Source organism: Streptopelia decaocto (genome assembly GCF_964273445.1).
Source record: "Streptopelia decaocto genome assembly, chromosome: 4".
NCBI lineage: Eukaryota > Metazoa > Chordata > Aves > Columbiformes > Columbidae > Streptopelia > Streptopelia decaocto.
Window position 1 is genome coordinate 7,093,903 of NC_138658.1, and position 17,616 is coordinate 7,111,518.

A 17,616-nucleotide genomic window follows, 5' to 3' on the forward strand; every position below is an offset into this window, starting at 1 on the left:
CGGGATATTAAATAGTTTGCTCCTGAGTTGTACAAGAATTTCTGCAGCTTTGACAGTTTAAAGATGTCTAGGAGGCGTAACAGATGAGTAATAAAGGAATTGTCTGTCTCCATCTTCCCTTAATAAAGATTATTTCCCAGCCCTTGCCGTGCCTGTGGCTTGGCGTGGGGGTACATGAGCCACCTTCCACTTCATGTCGTGTTGATGAGGGAAGGGGAATCTCCTGCTGCTCAGTACCTCACACTAGGACCTGCTCTCACCAGTCTGTTCCTCCTGATTTTTTATTAATAAGGAAAAAGAGATTGTGGGAAAAAATGGGGGCTAGAAGAGAAAGGAGGGAAGGGTGTTTGGTTTCCCTCACTGCCTACCTGTAGAGCCTTAAGTCTTCGTTATCATTTCCGTCAGCAGGCCTCACAGATTTAGAGCATTTGCCCCGCTTTGGTCACAGCTTAGAGATGTCCGCTTGGCACAGCTTGGGGACAGCTTGACAGCCAACAGCTGAGAGGAGTCGGATGGGAGCCCAGCTCCTGCAGCTGGTCAGATGGCTCCAGGTTCAGCATCTGGGTCATTTTGGCTGCCAAACCTGCTCCATCTATGGTCATCCTGGCTGCCGACACGCCTGGGGAGAAGACGGGAGCACAGCAAACTTGACAGAGGGAGTTGAAAGCAGAATCTTAATGGGACTGAAGGAGGATGCTCTGCATGAGTGGCTTATGGAGTGTAAAGTGCAAGACATGGCAGTGAAGGTTGATCCAAAGAGGAATTAACAGTCTAGAAGTTAAAACTTGGCTTTACTCTTGCAAATGAAATATTTTCCATTAATGGAACTGAGCACAGTGATGCCTGTATGTGGGTCAGTAGTAACAGCTGCCTGTTCGTTGAGTGCAGATGTCCTGAAGTTCTAAATCTACATCTGTGTTTGTAGAAGTCATTGAGCTTTTCCATTATATTACTGTAGGAGAATAATTTCCTTAGGAGATATCGATGTCAATTTGTGGTACGGATTTGAATCTGGAGTGGAAAGTAGAGTTTGTTACTTTCTCCTTTCCTCCTTCTTTCATTGTGAAGACTTGGAAGAACATCACCTTGGTAGGAATTTAACTGGGAAAACAGCATTGCCAAAGAATTAAATGTATGTTAATTGCCTGTTGATGAAGTTTAGCCCTGGAAATGAGTAGCTGCCTTGAAGTGAATAGCCCAGCTTTGGCCAGATGGGAGTTTTGTGAACCGATGCCTTATTTTCTGCAGTAGGAAGAAGAGTTGACTGAACAACTGCATAGAACAACTTGAAAAAATACCTTTTCTCTTAGACAAGTTGTATTTTTCCCCGAAACCATCTGACCAAGGGTTTTGAAGTGACAACGCAAACGTCCTCCAAATCCCAGTTGTTGTGAACAGCAGCCTGTTGACAAGACAGGAGTTAACTCCAGCATTTGTCATGGGTTCTTCAGAGCCACGGGATCCAGTGCTGCCAGCCCGGTGAATCAGGCCTCCAAAAAGCAGGACAGCGGCTTCAAAATGAGATTCAGAGTTCTGTTTTGGTTTTGTTTTCTTAATGCCATATATTTGGTGTTTCTTCTCCCTATGTTTGTTCTGTGGATGAGGCGCTTATCACGCTTTCAGATACCTGTGAAACTTTTGAGGTTTGCCAGTCAATCTCTTCTCATTATAAACCAGTGAATGTTTATCAGGCTAGAGAAGAAAATAAACCTGCCGTGTGAAGTGAAGTGCAAGACGTGATTGCCTGGTTAAATCTGTACTTGTTACTAGAATGGCATCTGAAAAAGAGGTATTTCCAGTTTGCCTGCCCAAACAGTTGTCTTGGTGCGAAAAGGTCTTGTGTGTTCCTGACTTTGTGCCAGGTTTTGGCCGGTAAAGTCTGCAAATGAGCAAGATGTAACATATCCCTGTGGTCAGAAAGGAAGGGTGCCAGAGGATGTAGGGACCAGCAAACCATCCGCAGTGTAGTAGCACTAAGGTGATGGAATTACACTGTTCTGTGGTGGAAAAAGAGTATGATCAGCCTTCAGAAAGTAGGTGCTGGTTTTGCTGTTACTTAGGGAGAGCACTTCTGACTTCTTTTATTTCATGAAAAATTCTTCTTGTAGAGAGACTGGAGAAGTTTTGTGGCACTACAGGTGGTGAACTCTGTGTGAGCATCCACTGTGTAGCATCAGGAGGTACAAAATGTTTTCCATGTCTCGGAGTATTGCTCTTCAAGCCTGTGTCTTTTGATAGATATATAGCTGATGGTTATTGCAACTGCTTCATATAATAATTTTTATTAAACCATCAACACATAATTGCCAAAGTTTAATGCATGCTTGTCATTCTTACTTCAAGAGAAAGCCACTTTACAGAACCCAGTGGCTTTAAAGATGTAGGCAAACCAGAAGCAGTTTTTGTAGTGACCAACTTTCCATAAAAATTTACTGCTAACAGTTTGGGAGCTATTTTTTTCCAAGGGGGCGGTAGTCGTCTTGCACCTGTGGCTACGGTGCTGTGTTCTTACTTTTCTAATTAGTATCACAGCAGTGAACCCCATTTCAGTATTTTTATTCACTAGTTTCCAACCACATGAGCAATTATGAAACTGACCTGAATGATGCCTCTTTCCTTGTGCTTTTTGGAAGACCTGAGACCAGGAGCAAAAGCAGATGCTGTCGTTCTTTTGAGAACTAGACCTTTTCGTGTTCCATGTTCCTTCAGTAGCTTTTCCCGTTGTTTGCAGCCAGAGGAAAGTGCTTCTGCTGGATTCTGTTGGAAAAGGGTTAAGTAGAGCCACAGTCTGGTAACTGTAAAGATGATTTGTAGGATGATCTGTCTTGCATTTTATGATCTTCTCAAAAGCTCATGTTAAAACTGAAATCCCTTTTTATGTACCATTTGCTATCTTGTATGTGTTACAATTTATAAATGCAGTGCAATGCAGAGTCTTAAATATATATGGTCACAGAACAGTATGTAATGAGTTCTGGGGTTGTTACTGATATTAGTCAGACTTAGGTTTTGATGCCCATAAAGCAGCTTTGCACTTGTTAGTTCACTCCCTTCGAGGTTTTCTGTTTGGTTTTCTATAAACAGTAAGGAACTCGCAGCAATGCATTCTTTGCAGAGAAACTAGCACCATAAAGCTCTAATGCTGGCTGGGTTTTGGTTGCTTCTGGGGTAGGAATAATACAAAGCACCAAACCTAGTTATTCGAGGAGCCGTTTCTTCTGTCATGTGCTGGCATGAGGCATCACAATGAGGGAAAAGGCCAAGTGACGTTTCCAGCCTTGGTCAGATGCTGTAAGTTGGTCAGGGCACAAGAGGATATTTTAGTACGAGACGTTTGCTTGGAGGCCACAGGGGAACTTGTCGCTTGCTTTGGCTGTTCCGTGCTGCCAGATAACAGGATTTTTTCCTAGCTTGTTGTTCACTGCTGCTTTGCTTGGTGCATCCTTGTCCTGCCTGGTAACAGCTTCTTCTATTCTGGTCCCATTTTTCTGCCAGCAACCACTTCTGGGGTGGTTTTCTGTAAATGAGCAAACCATTACAGTATTTGCTAGTTAAAGAATGTGAATTTTTTGTCGTTAGTAATCTAAACCCCCTATTTGGAGTCTTGGCTTCAGCAACAAAAATCTTGTGGATTAACCATGTTGACCAGCGAGAGGGCGGTGGGAAGAAGCGTATGCTTGGCGGTAGGTCTACAGTAAACAGCTGGAATTTGCATGTGGTGAATTAGCACCAAATAAAATCCCCCACCCCTTTTTTTTTTTTGCTTCATTATCCATCCATACTCAAATGGATCTATTAAACATTTGTGCAATAGACATTGGTGATGGTCCCGTCACATCAACTTTGAGACCTGTTGTTTGAATCCTGCGAAGCTGCACATGTGAGATACACCGCATTTCTATTTCACAGGCTTATTGGTGGTGGTCTTCTCTAAAGAGGTTATACAGGGTAAAATGTTTCTGATAACTACTTGACATCCTTATTTCTGTGAAGATGACAAGGGGGCTGATGGGCTCCTTACAGCTGATGTTGCAGTTCTTTCTCTTTTTGCAATTTAGGGTGAGATTTTTAAAAGCCTTTTGTTTCAATTGGAAGCCTAGTGATGTTCTCCAGACTGTCTAAGCAGGTGAGGTATCTAGCTTCCAATGATTTCTTTTCAGCAGTAAAATGCCTCTCAGAACTTAAAGAAGATGATTTTATGGAAGAACCTGAGTTTGGGAGTCCTAGTTTTATTTAAATCTTGAACTTAATTTTCTAAAGAACGGGTAATCTTAGAAGAGAAGTGGCATCTTTTTAAATGACAAGTTCCTCCATCCCTCTCCAGTTCCTGAGAAAATGTGAAAGAAAACAGCAATTTTCAGCCTTTGCCTCGTCTGTTTGCTGTTTATCGACTTTCTTGAACAGAATCAGTTGCAGGAACAAACTCAGCTCCCGCTGCTATGTAGTGATTTCAGACAGTAGCAATCAGCCTGTGCTTCCAACAGGCAGACAAGGCGCCGCCTCCTGATTTCTTCACCCTCCCACCTCACTTTCTTTCGAGCCAGAGGGTGATCACAACTGCTTACGGGTTCATTTCTGGGTGCTATGGTGACATTAGTGTCAGAGAGCGAGCAGCGAAAGTTAAGCACCCAAATAATGTTTTAAATGCCTAAAAAACCTTGTACGAGTCCTTTGAGGAATGAGTGTGGGTGAAATAAGTGATGGGGAAATACTTCATTGAGAAAGCTGGTTTGAATGAGGCTGTGGATTCTAGAACCCAGTCGGGGCAGCAGCTGCAAAGAGTGAGATCTATGATAAGCATTTGGTTACTTGCTTTAGGAGACAGAAGATACTCAGAGAATTTAGTTTATTCGGTATTAGATGAGGTTTTTTAAGTGGTAAATTTTTATTTTAAAAAGGAGAAAGAATATGGGGTGGGGGGAAGATGCTGTTAATTTCTTCACGTAAGTGGTTTTCCTGATACCATCTTTTTTATTTCTTTAAACAAAAGCATTAATTGGAACTGAGGAAGAAGTATTTCTCTTTCTTAGAGACTTAGCATTTTATTTTTGGCTAAGACTGAAAGCTATTGTTGCCTAAGTTGACACTAAACTGGCAAATCTATGAACTGAAGCCAGTATTGTTACTTGGATCTAAATTTGCAAGGACATTTGATTGTCTTAGAATAAAAGTTGAGCATATAGTTTTCCTCAAGGGCAGAGTTATACTCTGAAGATTATTTGCACAGGTTTACAGCTGAATATGTTGTTTAGCTTATTGACACATGGCATTTAAAGTAGCATGTTGGTGGAAGGGGTAAATAGCAGTAAATGATGATGAATATGTCAAATGGTTACACAATAGACTCGATCTTCACCCGCAGGCTCACTGCTTTTTGGCAAAGGGCACAGCTTTTCCACAGTGGCCACTAACAGTACAAAGAGAAAAGTTTCCAGTGAAAACTGTGATTTTTAAAAGTCGCTTTTATTGTGGTTTTAGGTAATGAACTGTGTCGGTGACAGGTAAGACTGGTCTTACCTATGGCTGGTATCAGTTTGATTTAGAATTTCATTTTAGGTCCCATTATGAGAGTCGTGTAAACCCGCAGGCACCCAGCTTGACTTACAACTGAGTTATACTGAAGTGGGGAAGTAAAATCTAAAAATCAATATAAATATTTAAATCAGTCTCAACAACGGCAGTGCCCTTACAGCAGGCTATCCTGGTACAGCACTTTGCTAAGGCTTGCTTGCCCACAAACCTTGCTTGCTTTTAATTAATTTCCATGTAAATGTTTGGCTGCTGGCAGGGAAGGAGAGCCACTTTCTCTGCTTTCTGTATGGATCTGCTGAGGAACGGACAGAAGTATCAAAATGTCATATTTGACATGGCAGCTGGAAATCCAGCACGTGTTAAATGATTTTTAGATACCTTTGAATAGAATTGATTTCAAGGTGTGAATCAGCAAGGGCATCCTTCAACTCCAACTAGTGTGTGCTCTGAAGAACTGCGCCTTCCTGTCCTGTTTAGGAGTTGTCATGTCTCTAAATTACCCAGTTTAACTAACACTTTTCCATTTTGTCTTTTTTGTGAGCTGCTAGTTCTGCTTCCCTGGGATCACAGAAGGGTGATGCCACAACAGTGCACCATAGGAAATAGTTCGGGTGAAACACTTAAATCCACACCCATCAACTTACCTTGTTCTCTTACTATTCCCTGAGTTGATCCCGTTGCCTCTGGAATGGAGGTAACTCCCCAGCAAAAGTGACAAGGGGTTGAGCTGGTGAGTAAGGTGATATGAAGAATTCTTTGAATGTTGGTTGATAAATACAATATATTCCATATTTATATAATTGTGTGGTAGAGGTTATGGTAACTATTCCCATAGTGTAGCTGTATGCATTTCATTTAACATATTTCTCCATTCTTCTGTCTGTGGTTTATACTAGTTATATATGATCGTATCTGATCCTCACAATGTATCTGTGAGCTAAGGAAGTACCATCCTTGGAATGTGTTTGGCGAGCAGATATACAGGGAAATTCCTCCTTAAATTGACTTGAAAATAGTCTTCTTCCCTGTTCTTTCTTCAAATTGTATTTATTTCCAAACTGGACTGAATGAAGATGTAGCGCAGGTGTTACACCAGTCCCACACAAAGAGAAACTTCTAGACCATGTCACATTCTTCCTTCTAATACCTGGATTTTCAAACACTGACTGAAACATTCGTTGTTAAATTTGTTGGGGGGGCTTAGATGAAGGTGTTTTGATTGTGAATTCTTTCAGGACATTGTAGTAAAAAGTTGGGTGGAGTTCGAGCTAGCAGGAAAAAAGCAATAGCTGTTCTGTGATTCCTCACGCATGGTTTGTTTGTGGATATTACTGCCCATCTAACTTAGCATTGAGTGGAGAGGAAGGTGTTGTTTCTCATGATGTTGTGACAAAAGAAAAGATTTCATAGAACAGTAAGAAGGAAGGTGTGAGACAACCCAACCCTCAAATAGCATTTTGCTTTGTCAAGAGCCGAGTCTTTTATTCTATGGCTTGTTCTCTTTGAAGAGAAGCCACAGAGATGGTCCTACCTCAGCATAATCAATAATCCGCAGGGTTTTTTAGCCAGTTTTCTTGGCTGTAGGAAATTAGTCCAAATTCATAGAGTTGCCTCTTAAAGTCGTGCAGTACGTTATTTTTTCTTATTCTGCTGCAGATTTTATTTTGTCATAGTTACCTTTCCTCAGCACAGCGAACAGGACAGACCAGTTCTTGGGAGAGTTGCACTTTTGATGTAAGGCAGATAGAAATTTCTCCTAGCTCTGCTGGTTTTCCATAGCTGAGAGGGATGAACAAACCCGTCACTTATTTGTATGTGTTGGGTTGCTGGTAGTTGGGATGGGTGAGTTTATTGAAATGCATTTTGTGGAACATCATTGACAGGAAGAAAACCGTAGTATCCCAGGCCAGGTAAGCAGTGACTATTATCTCAGCCAAGCTGATGCTGCTTCTGTGGCTCGGTGAAGTTATGGCTGTTGCAGGAATGTGCCAGCCAGAGAGAAGAGACATCATCTAAAGCCCATGGCCTGAGGGTACGAGCATTCACCTGGGAGGATGGGGAGCAGCATTTGAGGCCTTGCTCTGACCCGCTTTGAAAGCTTTCCAAAGCTGAGCTTTGCATCTGTGAGGAGACTTGCACGGTGAGTTCATACATTAATCCAGAGGTTCTCTTCCTGGCCTGTCGTGGAAAAATGGATGTGTTCGGGCACACTTTCTAGATTTTTGGCTTCATCTGGGAAGGTCTGTGTTTGCAGCAGCCCATTTTCCTTTTGGCTAACTCCCATCTTAGCCCAGTAGTTCTGTCATTGACTCAACTTGGGAGAAGTGTGTTCGTAGCCAAAAGGCTTCTACCTATTTGTGGGGTTGCTTCTTTTTCCCTGTGACGTTAGCTCCTGTGCTGGAGGAGAGGCTGCCTGACACTTTAGCCCCCTCGTGAGCGCAAGGGAACAAACTCCCGTTATGTTATTGGAGAGGTTACTGGGTATTGCTTGGTCTCTGTGCCGTCCTTCATTTTCTGCCGGTGTTGCTTTAGCACGAGGCTGTCAGGAAATGGGGAACACTCGCTTCAAAGCCTTGTGCACTGTGGTGGTTTCAAAGGAGTGCCCATGACTGACACTCCAGATTCTGCTGTCCTACAGCCTGGAGCAGGGATTGGGTCCTCAGGGCCCCAGCTTTGCTGCAAATCAACCTAACCATTGAGCTGCCACTGGTATAACTAACTTACTGCCTTGTCTGTTAGCTAATCCAAAGCGGAAACTACGACAGGAGATAATTCTCTAGAGCTGGTGAGTGCCTATAAGCACAACTAGTGAATCTGTCATCACTCGCCGTGTAAGAAGCCAAAGTTAGCCCGGGGCATTGTTCTTTTATGTAAAGGAGGGGAAGTGGCTCTGGGCCAGGTGACCCAGAAGCCTGAGGAGCCAGACCATCCTGTGATGTCAGCCTGGTTTAGCTGTAAATAATCCTGGCTCAACTGCCCTGTTCTGCGCCTTTGCCCTTTGCCGTTTTCTCGGGGAAGGACGTGTGTTAGAGGTGACCTCATCACTCTCTATAACTACCTGAAGGGAAGTTATAGCCAGGTGGGAATTGGTCTCTTCTCCCAGGCAGTCAGCAATAGGACAAGGGGGCATGGCCTTCAACTCTGCCAGGGGAAATTTAGGCTGGATATTAGAAAGAAATTCTTTACAGAGAGAGTGGTCAGGCATTGGAATGGCTGCCCAGGGAGGTGGTGGACTCGCCGTCCCTGGAGGTTTTTAAACTGAGATTGGACATGGCACTTAGTGCCATGATCTAGTAAACGGACTAGAGTTGGACCAAGGGTTGGACTCGATCTCTGAGGTCTTTTCCAACACAGTCGATTCTGTGATTCTGTGTTTCCAGGGTATCTCCTGTGTTGGTGAATGGGGCTACCTGTGCCGCCATCTGTGCAGAACTGGTTTTGGTACATCCATGGAATGAAAGTACAGAAGGAGAGACTGGGTTCAGGAATGCTGGTACAGAAGCATCTGGATAATTAGGTAGAGCCATTTATATCCTTAAAGACATTTTCTTTGGGAAATACAGGGTAATCACCTCCTCAGGCACCCAAGAGAGACACTGTTAGATGCTGGCTTCTGCCTACATTGCATATCAGGAATTAAGGTGTAGTTTTTGAGTCTCACCTGGAATATTTGGCATCACGAGGATTTAAACCTAGTTTTACTGCCAGGGGAAACACCATCATCACCAGGCCATTTTACTAGCTCATCAGTCTCCACAGACAAGCTGGTGTGGTACAGCGAGGGCCCAGGTGAATTTGCTGTTTCAGCCCCACAAGAACAAATGCCGATGAGCAGCGGGGGCAGGAGTGGACACTGACCCAAGTCACAGAGGAAATGCCAGGTTTCTGTTTCAGGTACTCTCATGGGAGCATCCTAAGCCTTGTGTATTCGTCAGCCTTTCCCATAGCTGCTGTATGTGAAAGGTCTTTGATCTATGAATGAGCCCAACACATGGTGCTTGCTCACTGTATGTTAACAGTAGAGATGTTATTTTTAGCTCCTGAATTCTTCTTCACTATTAGAGCTGAAGGACCTTTCGCCCTTAAGAAAGGCAACTGTTTGCTGCATCGTGTGTTTGGGACAATGTGCTACGTAAGGCTAACACCTCTGTTGGGAACAATACTTTGGAAAACGGGTAAGTGGCTTTTTAAATAGCCATTAAAAAATCTAAATAAAGTAGTCATGTTTTAAACAGTTTTAAAAAGAACTGTTATCTTTGGAACATGTAATTTAGAGAACTCGCTGCAGTAATCCTTGATTTAGAACAATTACTGCGCTAGAGTATTTTTCCCTTTAAAAAAACCAAACCCAAACCCCAACCCAAAACCCAGACAGGTTTCCAGCAAAGGCTGGGATCATTAACTGGAACGGAACTGTAGCCAAGTCTTGCAAAACTCTGTATACAGTTGCTGTTCTCTCAAAGGTCTTTTCTCCCACTGTCTGAGAGTGTTCCCTTGCCTGGTCCATTGTTTTGCTTTTCTTAAGGTAATCACTAGTTGCTAGAAGTAAATATTGCAAGAACTAATACGCTGGTTACGTTCTGACAAGTGCGGTGCACGCTGGTTTAAGAGGAAGCTGTTTTATAACTTTTTTTTTTTAATTACAAAATTTCTTATGCAACCGAGTTTAAGGGTCAGTTATAAACAATCTAATCTCAAAGCTTCCTTAGGCAGTAACTCACCAATGTAATTTCTTGTGGCCCAAGCTTGACTCAGTCCAGTTGCTCATCAAAACAAGATTCAGGAGCTAGAATACAAGGCATGCTGATTCAATGTACAGTTCATAATCCATCTTTTGCAGTGGTGCTCACAAACAACTGGAATAGTTTATCTATGGGTACGGTGTTGTTTTCCTTCGAAGCCCCTTAGAAGAAGTGAGGCCGCTGTGTGTTCTTTCAAAGCTGTGGAATACCAGTCCTTGAACAAATGGGGACCAGTGTCAGAGAAATTGCTGGTAGCGTTTGGGGCTTGAAAGACAAATTCTGCAGCCAGCTCACTGCAGGATACATTTAGACAGCTGTAAGAAATTTACCTGGAGGCTCCTACCCCTTGTGTGGGCATGGACCGCATCCAGAAAGATGGGAATCCATATTCCGAATCATCAGCTTAAAACCACTGCTGCGTTCTCTGAGATTTTAGTAGGACACCGAAGATGGGGGGAGAGAGAATCATGGACCCTGCTACTTCCACTTGGCACCTTATTCCTGCTATGAAAACACAAGACTTCTGCGTTCTTCAGGAAGAAAAAGGAAGTCATCTTCCAAAATGACTTGACTTTAGGTGAGCACACAGACATTGTATTTCCTACGAGGGAAGACTGAGCCAAGTCTTCAGCCTTAGAAGTGACTTGCTTCTACCTGTGAGGGATTCTCCTCCATCAAATGTAAGCCATTCTCATCTTTTTTTAAAGCCAGGCAATTGAGTTCAGTTTTATTACAAAGCTTTTATTAAAAAACAAATGCTCAGCACATTAACTCAAACTGGAATGACAAAAAAAAAAAAAAAAAAAAAAATTGGTTGACAGTATTTTTGGCAAAGGCTGTGCCTTACTATTTTAAAAAATGGGTACATCAATGCTCATTTCAACAACTGGCATAAAATCCCACTAACAGGCTAACAAAAACAGATACAAATACAGAACAATTGAAGTAATAATTCAAGTGCTGGGCTTTTTACAAGGAGAAGGGGAATGGGTGAGAAGGAGAACTCACTGCAGTCAGATCTGCTGGATGTATTGCTTATGTTTACAGAGTAGATGATGCAAGACAGATGCGTCTACTGACCAGCTGACTGTTGTTACATTGATTTAGTTCTACAGGACACTGTATTATATAGACTGAGAGGCCACTATTTGTTACAAATAGTTTAACAAAAAAGCCACCTTTTGTCCATACAGGTTTTTCCTCTGGCAGAAAAAAAAATAAGAGAAAATAACCACAAACACCTTTTATTTAAAAAGTATTCAGATTTCTGAAAACACTTGTTTAAAAGCTCATACCTAGTAAAATATACACCAAAGAAATTACAAACTAAAAGTTAAAATATAAAAGCATTCAAGTTTCTTTAAAAAAAAAAAAAAGCTAAAACCAAAATTGATCCTGTCGCACCATTAAATAAAAAGAAAGTCGAGTGTGTCGTCGTGGTCCAGGCGAATTCCATTCCTCGTGTGCTGTATGGGGCAGCTGTGCTCTACGTTATTCTGGTGGCTGAAGCAGGCAGAGACAGCCACGCTACTTGGTTTGCTGACTCGTTATGGACACAGATGAGACGGGGGCTTAAGAGTGCAAGGCAGAGGTGAAGACAAAAGCTGCTCTGCTGACCCAGGAGCTCATTTCTTCTATTTATATTGGGGCTGGACCTTGTGAGAGTGAAGGGTTTTGGCAGTGATTGTCTTTATGATTCAGTGTCTCTAGCAGTGACATCAGGGTGAATGACATCCTAGACAGACTCCTTGGGGGTGGTCTGTGTGGATGAAGGACACACCTAGGGTTTAACAAGCTTCCATCTCCAGAAGGGGTCCTGGTGTCGCCGCCTTTGCTTTGCAAGTTGAGAAAGCATTTCTTTTCCCACCTACAGGAAAAGGAGAGAGAGAAAGAGTGATAAAGACTATGAAACCTTTTTGTTTTTCCCCTAAAAAAAATAATCCTTCAGAGAAGCTGGTGATGGGTTACTGTAACTCTGACATCATAACTGTATTAGTGGAACGTACGTTTGCAATGTCAAAGTTAAGTGCAGAGTATTATTTGCTCTTGCTTGAGGAGAGAACTTTGTAAACAGACATCCACACCAACTAGAAAGGTGGGGTTTTAAGCTATTTAGACATTCAACGTATTACAGAAGTAACTCCCTTTGGTACTGGACTTCATTTAGCTACAACATTTGACCCAGATACCTGTTACAAAACTTGACATCCTCAGGCATTGGTACTACTGTGGTTGAGGTCGATTAAGCCTCTACTTCAGAGCCTCGAGCTCTCCAAAGAAATGCTGTCTTCTCTTAGCAGCTGGGTAGATGAATGTGGTGGGTGAGGCTTATGTGAACACTAACCCTGCCACGCATCCACACAACGGGGGAGGATTCGTTCTGTAGGGTAGGGTATGTCTTCCAGTTGTGTAAGAGCCATGAACCTCTTACCTGGCAGTAAAGCTCACTAGGATCTTGGAAGGATATATATTCTTATAGCATGCGAAAAGGCCAACAGTACAAGCCTTATAGGTATTGCTTATCTGGAGAAGAACAGTTCTGCATCATTAGGTCTCTGGCTTACATCAGCTAACTTATGCAATTGCTAACTCAACCATCGCCCCTGCCCTTCTGACCCAGACAACTGCGTTATAGCACGGACTCCACCCAAAGTCTGTCTGCTGAGTCGGGCTGTTTTCCAGAGATGGACTGGTAATGGTCTCAGGATTACTGGCATCTCAGAAAATCTGCTTTAAACCTCTAGGCCTCCAGGTACTACTCAGCTGCCAAACAAGTAGAGGGTTCGATGAGCAGAGCTTCTAAGAATGACCAGAATTAGCACAGGAATGCAGTTCGGTGGAGAAGGCGAGTGAATTTTCACCAGGAGAAACACAAAATGCTTAGTCACGCAAAGAAGAAACACTGCCAGCGCCTTGAATCACACAAGGCAAGACAGAACACGTTTGTGAAGAAATGGAGTTGTTGAAACCGCAAGCAAAACTTCTGTCAGACTGATGATAATAGATAGACTGCTTGAGCCTGTAAGAGCCACGAGGAGAACTAATCAGCAAATATTTAAACCAGGGTCATCTGGAACTGGGCACCCACCTCCCATCTGTGCAGCTTCCCTGTAAGCCACTACAATGCAAAGCATATTCCCCACACTGGTTGAGTGCAGCTCCTGAATCAGGAGTTACACAGGCTAATATACTCCAGGGCAGAAAGCCTCCAAAATTGATTTTGGACCCTTTGATTTTAGTGAGCGCAAGCTGATGCCCTGAGATCTTACCAAACAAGTCGTCTTCTTGTCAGAGGCCACCGACGTGACCACTGTTCTAGGGGAAAACATGGTGGAAGACGCCAAAGCAATTTAACTACAGACTCAGTAAGGTAGAAAGAGCAAGCACAAATTTATATCCAATTGTCCTGTCTAGCTCTAGTTTGAAGGACACTCTCCCTCGCCCTTACCACCTTCCCCTGATACATAATAATTTTCACCTGCTGCTGGTAGCCACAAAAGGACATTGAAAGCCACCGTGGCCTATTAAACAGCATGGCTGAAAGTCCACTGGCAAAGCAGCGGTTTCAACAGAGGTGGTCTGTATTGACTAATTCAGTTCCTATTTCCTCATAAAACCAGCCCAAGTCTCAACTAAAAAAAGCCTTCTGAGCTTCCTGCCTTTTTTTTTTTAATAGAGTAGCACAGTGCTCCGTAACACATGCGGATCAAAGAGCTACGAAGGGCTCTACCTTCCCAAGGAGCACGAAAGAGAGGCCAAGCAAACAGCGGAGGAACACTGGGGAGAGCACCCCGCAGCTTTATATTTATTTTGTGCCTTTTCATCCCAGATTTTCAAAGGTTTGGTCCAGGTTGCTCTTCCTGGGAAGGTTTTCCTCTCAGTCTTACATGAAAACATTCAGCTTCCTGTTGAGGAATGGCCTTGAGGCGCCAGGCCAGTAGTTCACAGCAGCCTGACACAAGCGCCGTGATTCAGAGCTACTCCCCATTAGCAGCCAGGAATGTCTCCTTCACCGAAGGAAATGAAATGCTCTTCTGTTGAGATGGTTCCCTGCCTCCTCCCCCCTTCCCTTACCAGCAAGCTGGCTTTGAAGTCAGGAGGTTAAAATAACCACTGTGGCCTTGCTCTGGCCCTCAGCTTTTTCAAGCGGTGACCATCGCTTCTTTCTCCATCCCAGGCAGCTTTCGCAGCGCCTGCCTCCTTACATAGCCCCAAATGGCACCAAATTATCCCCCGCTCCAATACGGAGGCTGCAGACACTACTGGAACTCTAAGTCAGGCACAGTGAAGCCCCAAACATTTCTATTTCCAAGTGAATAATGCAGTACAACAAATTACACAGTAGCTACCCTGAAAACAGCATCTAGAACCCAGCCTTTCCCCAGCTGCACATTAAGGCCGCGCGCTGGAAATCGCTCCTGCTGCTGATAAACCAAATAATACCTAAAAAATATGACTGATGATGGTGTTGCCTTACAGATATAAAACAGGTCAAATCAGGATTCTTTGCAAGAAACCACAGGCATGTGCTAAGGAGACTGAAGACTTCCCACATCTAAGGCTTCACTGGGGGGCTGTAGCTGAAGTCTCGCCAAGCGAGGCATGCCCTAGCAAAGCCCAATCCACGAGTGAAGTCGGCGCAATCAAAGGCTGCAATTACAGCTCCCTGGCTGTGGTTAGGCTTCAAAGAAAGTGCTGCAAGTCACATTTTACATATGTGAAGTCTTGAGCCTGAGCCACAATAATAGGAGGCACTGTCTGTGCCATTTGCAGCGTACATCTGACTGCAGGAGGAAAGGGGGGTGGGGGGGGAACGCTTTGAGAAAGAAACAGAAATAAAATTCAACGATAATTCGGTGTAAAGAGAAAAGCCTTACCACTGGAGTGATAAAACTGTATTTCGGGAATCACTGCGGTAAAACTGAAGCCTCCTAGCAAGCCTGGGCTCAATGGCTGAGGGCAAGAGCAGAGGGGGATCAGAAGTCCTTCCCGTGCTTGGGAATGGGATGGATTGAGGGGTGGGCTCACAAGGGCCTTGTGTTCTTCCACTAGTCTTTAACTCACGTCCATTGCTCTAGAATGAGAGGGTTATGCAGCTTCATCCAGGTCATGCTAATCAGAAGAGGTTATAGAAGAAAGTCAAGAGTGTCTGGGTTGGTGTGGGAGTAATTACGGAGTAAAAAACATAGCTAACCCTTCACAAAAAAGCAGGAGAAAGTAAGTTTTAAACCAGATGCTTTTTTTCTACACCTTTCCCCACCATAGGTAGTTTTCATGCAGTTGCAAGAGGAGACAAGACTGCATGTAACAGCAGTTATATGTATTAAAAAAAAGTCAGTCTCCAAACCTGGCTTTTAATCCAGTACTTCAAACAACGTGGCAAACTCAGGGACCCGGCAGCTGAAACTGTCATTTTCTTTTGAAGTCCAAACCGAACACGTTTGACTTACTGCCAGGGTTTATCCAATACTCCAGAAACTTGGGTATGCAAAACCAGGTCATTATTTATCAGAAAGGTTCCCGCTGTTTGTGAAGCCCCTTTGTATTTTCTTTAGCAGCAGAGCTGGAGAGAGTTCCAGGCGCAGGCAGATCGATGCCGGCGCTGCCGTCTGCTCCTCTTCCTGCCCAGCTGTGCCATGGTTTGTGGGGTGAGCCTAAACCAGACCCTTGAAATGTTCTGGGCAAACAAAAACAAACACTCCACAACCTTTGTTGTTTCTAAACAACAACCAAAAAAAGCACCTCCCAACAAAACCCCAGTCATTTTAGTAATCCAATTTGCTGCAGGGTCCCCACAAGCTATTACAGCACACGGATGGGGAGACCTACAGGAGATGGGAATAAGCCTCCCTGCAAGAGCTGGATACCAGCAGAGGAAACCTTTCAAGTTGCCAAAGAAATTACACAAACTTGTACCCTAAAACTGCAACAGATACTGCCATGTAGAAGCTATGTCAGTATTAATGGTTTTGTTTGCTTTGTGTGTGTCTTGCTCCCTTGTCCTTCTCCTGTCTTGCTCCCTTCTTTTCCCCCCATTGCTGGTAACTGCGAATGGAGGCTCCTGTAACAAATTATCCACTAGTGTTTTAGATGCCCCGAAGTAACTACCCCTGAAAATACCTCTCCACTGACTACAGGTGGAATCTGGTGTCCTAACTTCTGTCCTCTTCGTTCGACCTAAGTAAGATGCATTAGGTGAACAGTGTGATTCAGAGACCTCTTCCCGCCCAGGTACCACAGGGCTCTCTCTTTGTAGGGCTGAAGTCGGTGATGCCAAAGCAGGTGTGGATCTTATCAAAGCCCCCAGTGTAGGCAGCATGAAACTAGAAGCTCTATCACTGTGCTACGATCTTTAAAGTGATTCTACTAAAAGACCCAGGACGTGTTTTTCCTGTTGGGGGTGGACAGGGAGAGGGGTTCCATGTTTATAACAAAGAACTGATTACCTCTAGACAGCCATCTCTAGCAGGTTCTTAAAGAAGAATCATGTACTAAAAGTGATCTCCAAGGGAGGAAGAAATCGGCTTGTCCCCTTTTTGTATCTTTACGGCATATAATAAATATTCAGAAGACTATTTTTTTAATTATTTATAGACTGAGAGCTGTGAAGAAAGATGCATCGGTTCTAGGGGCACTGAAATTGCTACTTCAGTTTTCACCTGCTGTAACAAAAAAGACAGGACGTACTGGTAAAGTAGTACGTGAAAATTCTTTCAAAAGAAAAAAAATACCATAGGTGAAGTGTCCCTTGTAGATCATCTTTTCTGCCACAATTAAAACACAGGCTAGAATTTACACTGTACTTTGCAAGACAATCTCAACATTTAAATCTTCTAACACATGGAATAATTTAAATAGTTGCTTTCATCCAACCCAAGGTAAGTGAGATGTAACCTGAATATCTTTCTTCTTGAGATTCATCAACTCTTCTGCCGTCAGGCATTCGCACAGCAACACTACCAGTGCGAGACAGCAGTACAGAAACCACTACAGAATTCAAACACATTAACTCCACTTCCATGCCATTAAGTCATCTCATCAGAAAATCTCTACCAGTCCGAAGTGCACAAGCCTCTTTGCATATCTCAAAAGACACACATATGGGAAGAAACCCAACTATTCATCAAAACGTGGTCTCAGCTAGTGCCAAGGGAAATGCACACACCATAAAACAAAGCATCAGTACATGTAGATATTTTGGCAATAACATTTTACCTCATGACATCTCAGGTATCCCTGAGATGAACCGTAGAGTGGTCTCTCAGAATCACAGAATGTCTCAAAACTCCCAAGCTTAATTCCGATGCAACTTTAATGTTAAGGAAGAAACACGTATCTTACT

The 17,616-nt window shown here is 43.4% G+C and overlaps 1 protein-coding gene across 5 annotated transcripts in view; it reads right to left on the bottom strand.

Annotated features, from left to right (window-relative positions):
- Positions 1 to 9,841: 9,841 nt before the first annotated feature.
- The window catches only part of LEF1 (lymphoid enhancer binding factor 1), a 68,190-nt gene continuing 60,415 nt past the window's right edge, over positions 9,842 to 17,616 (bottom strand). For all 5 annotated transcript variants that reach the window (XM_082051943.1, XM_082051942.1, XM_082051945.1 and 2 more), the window contains one exon: positions 9,842 to 12,141. In XM_082051943.1, coding sequence (XP_081908069.1) covers positions 12,062 to 12,141 — 80 coding nt within the window. In that variant the 3' untranslated portion in view covers positions 9,842 to 12,061. The remainder of the gene's footprint in view (positions 12,142 to 17,616) is intronic.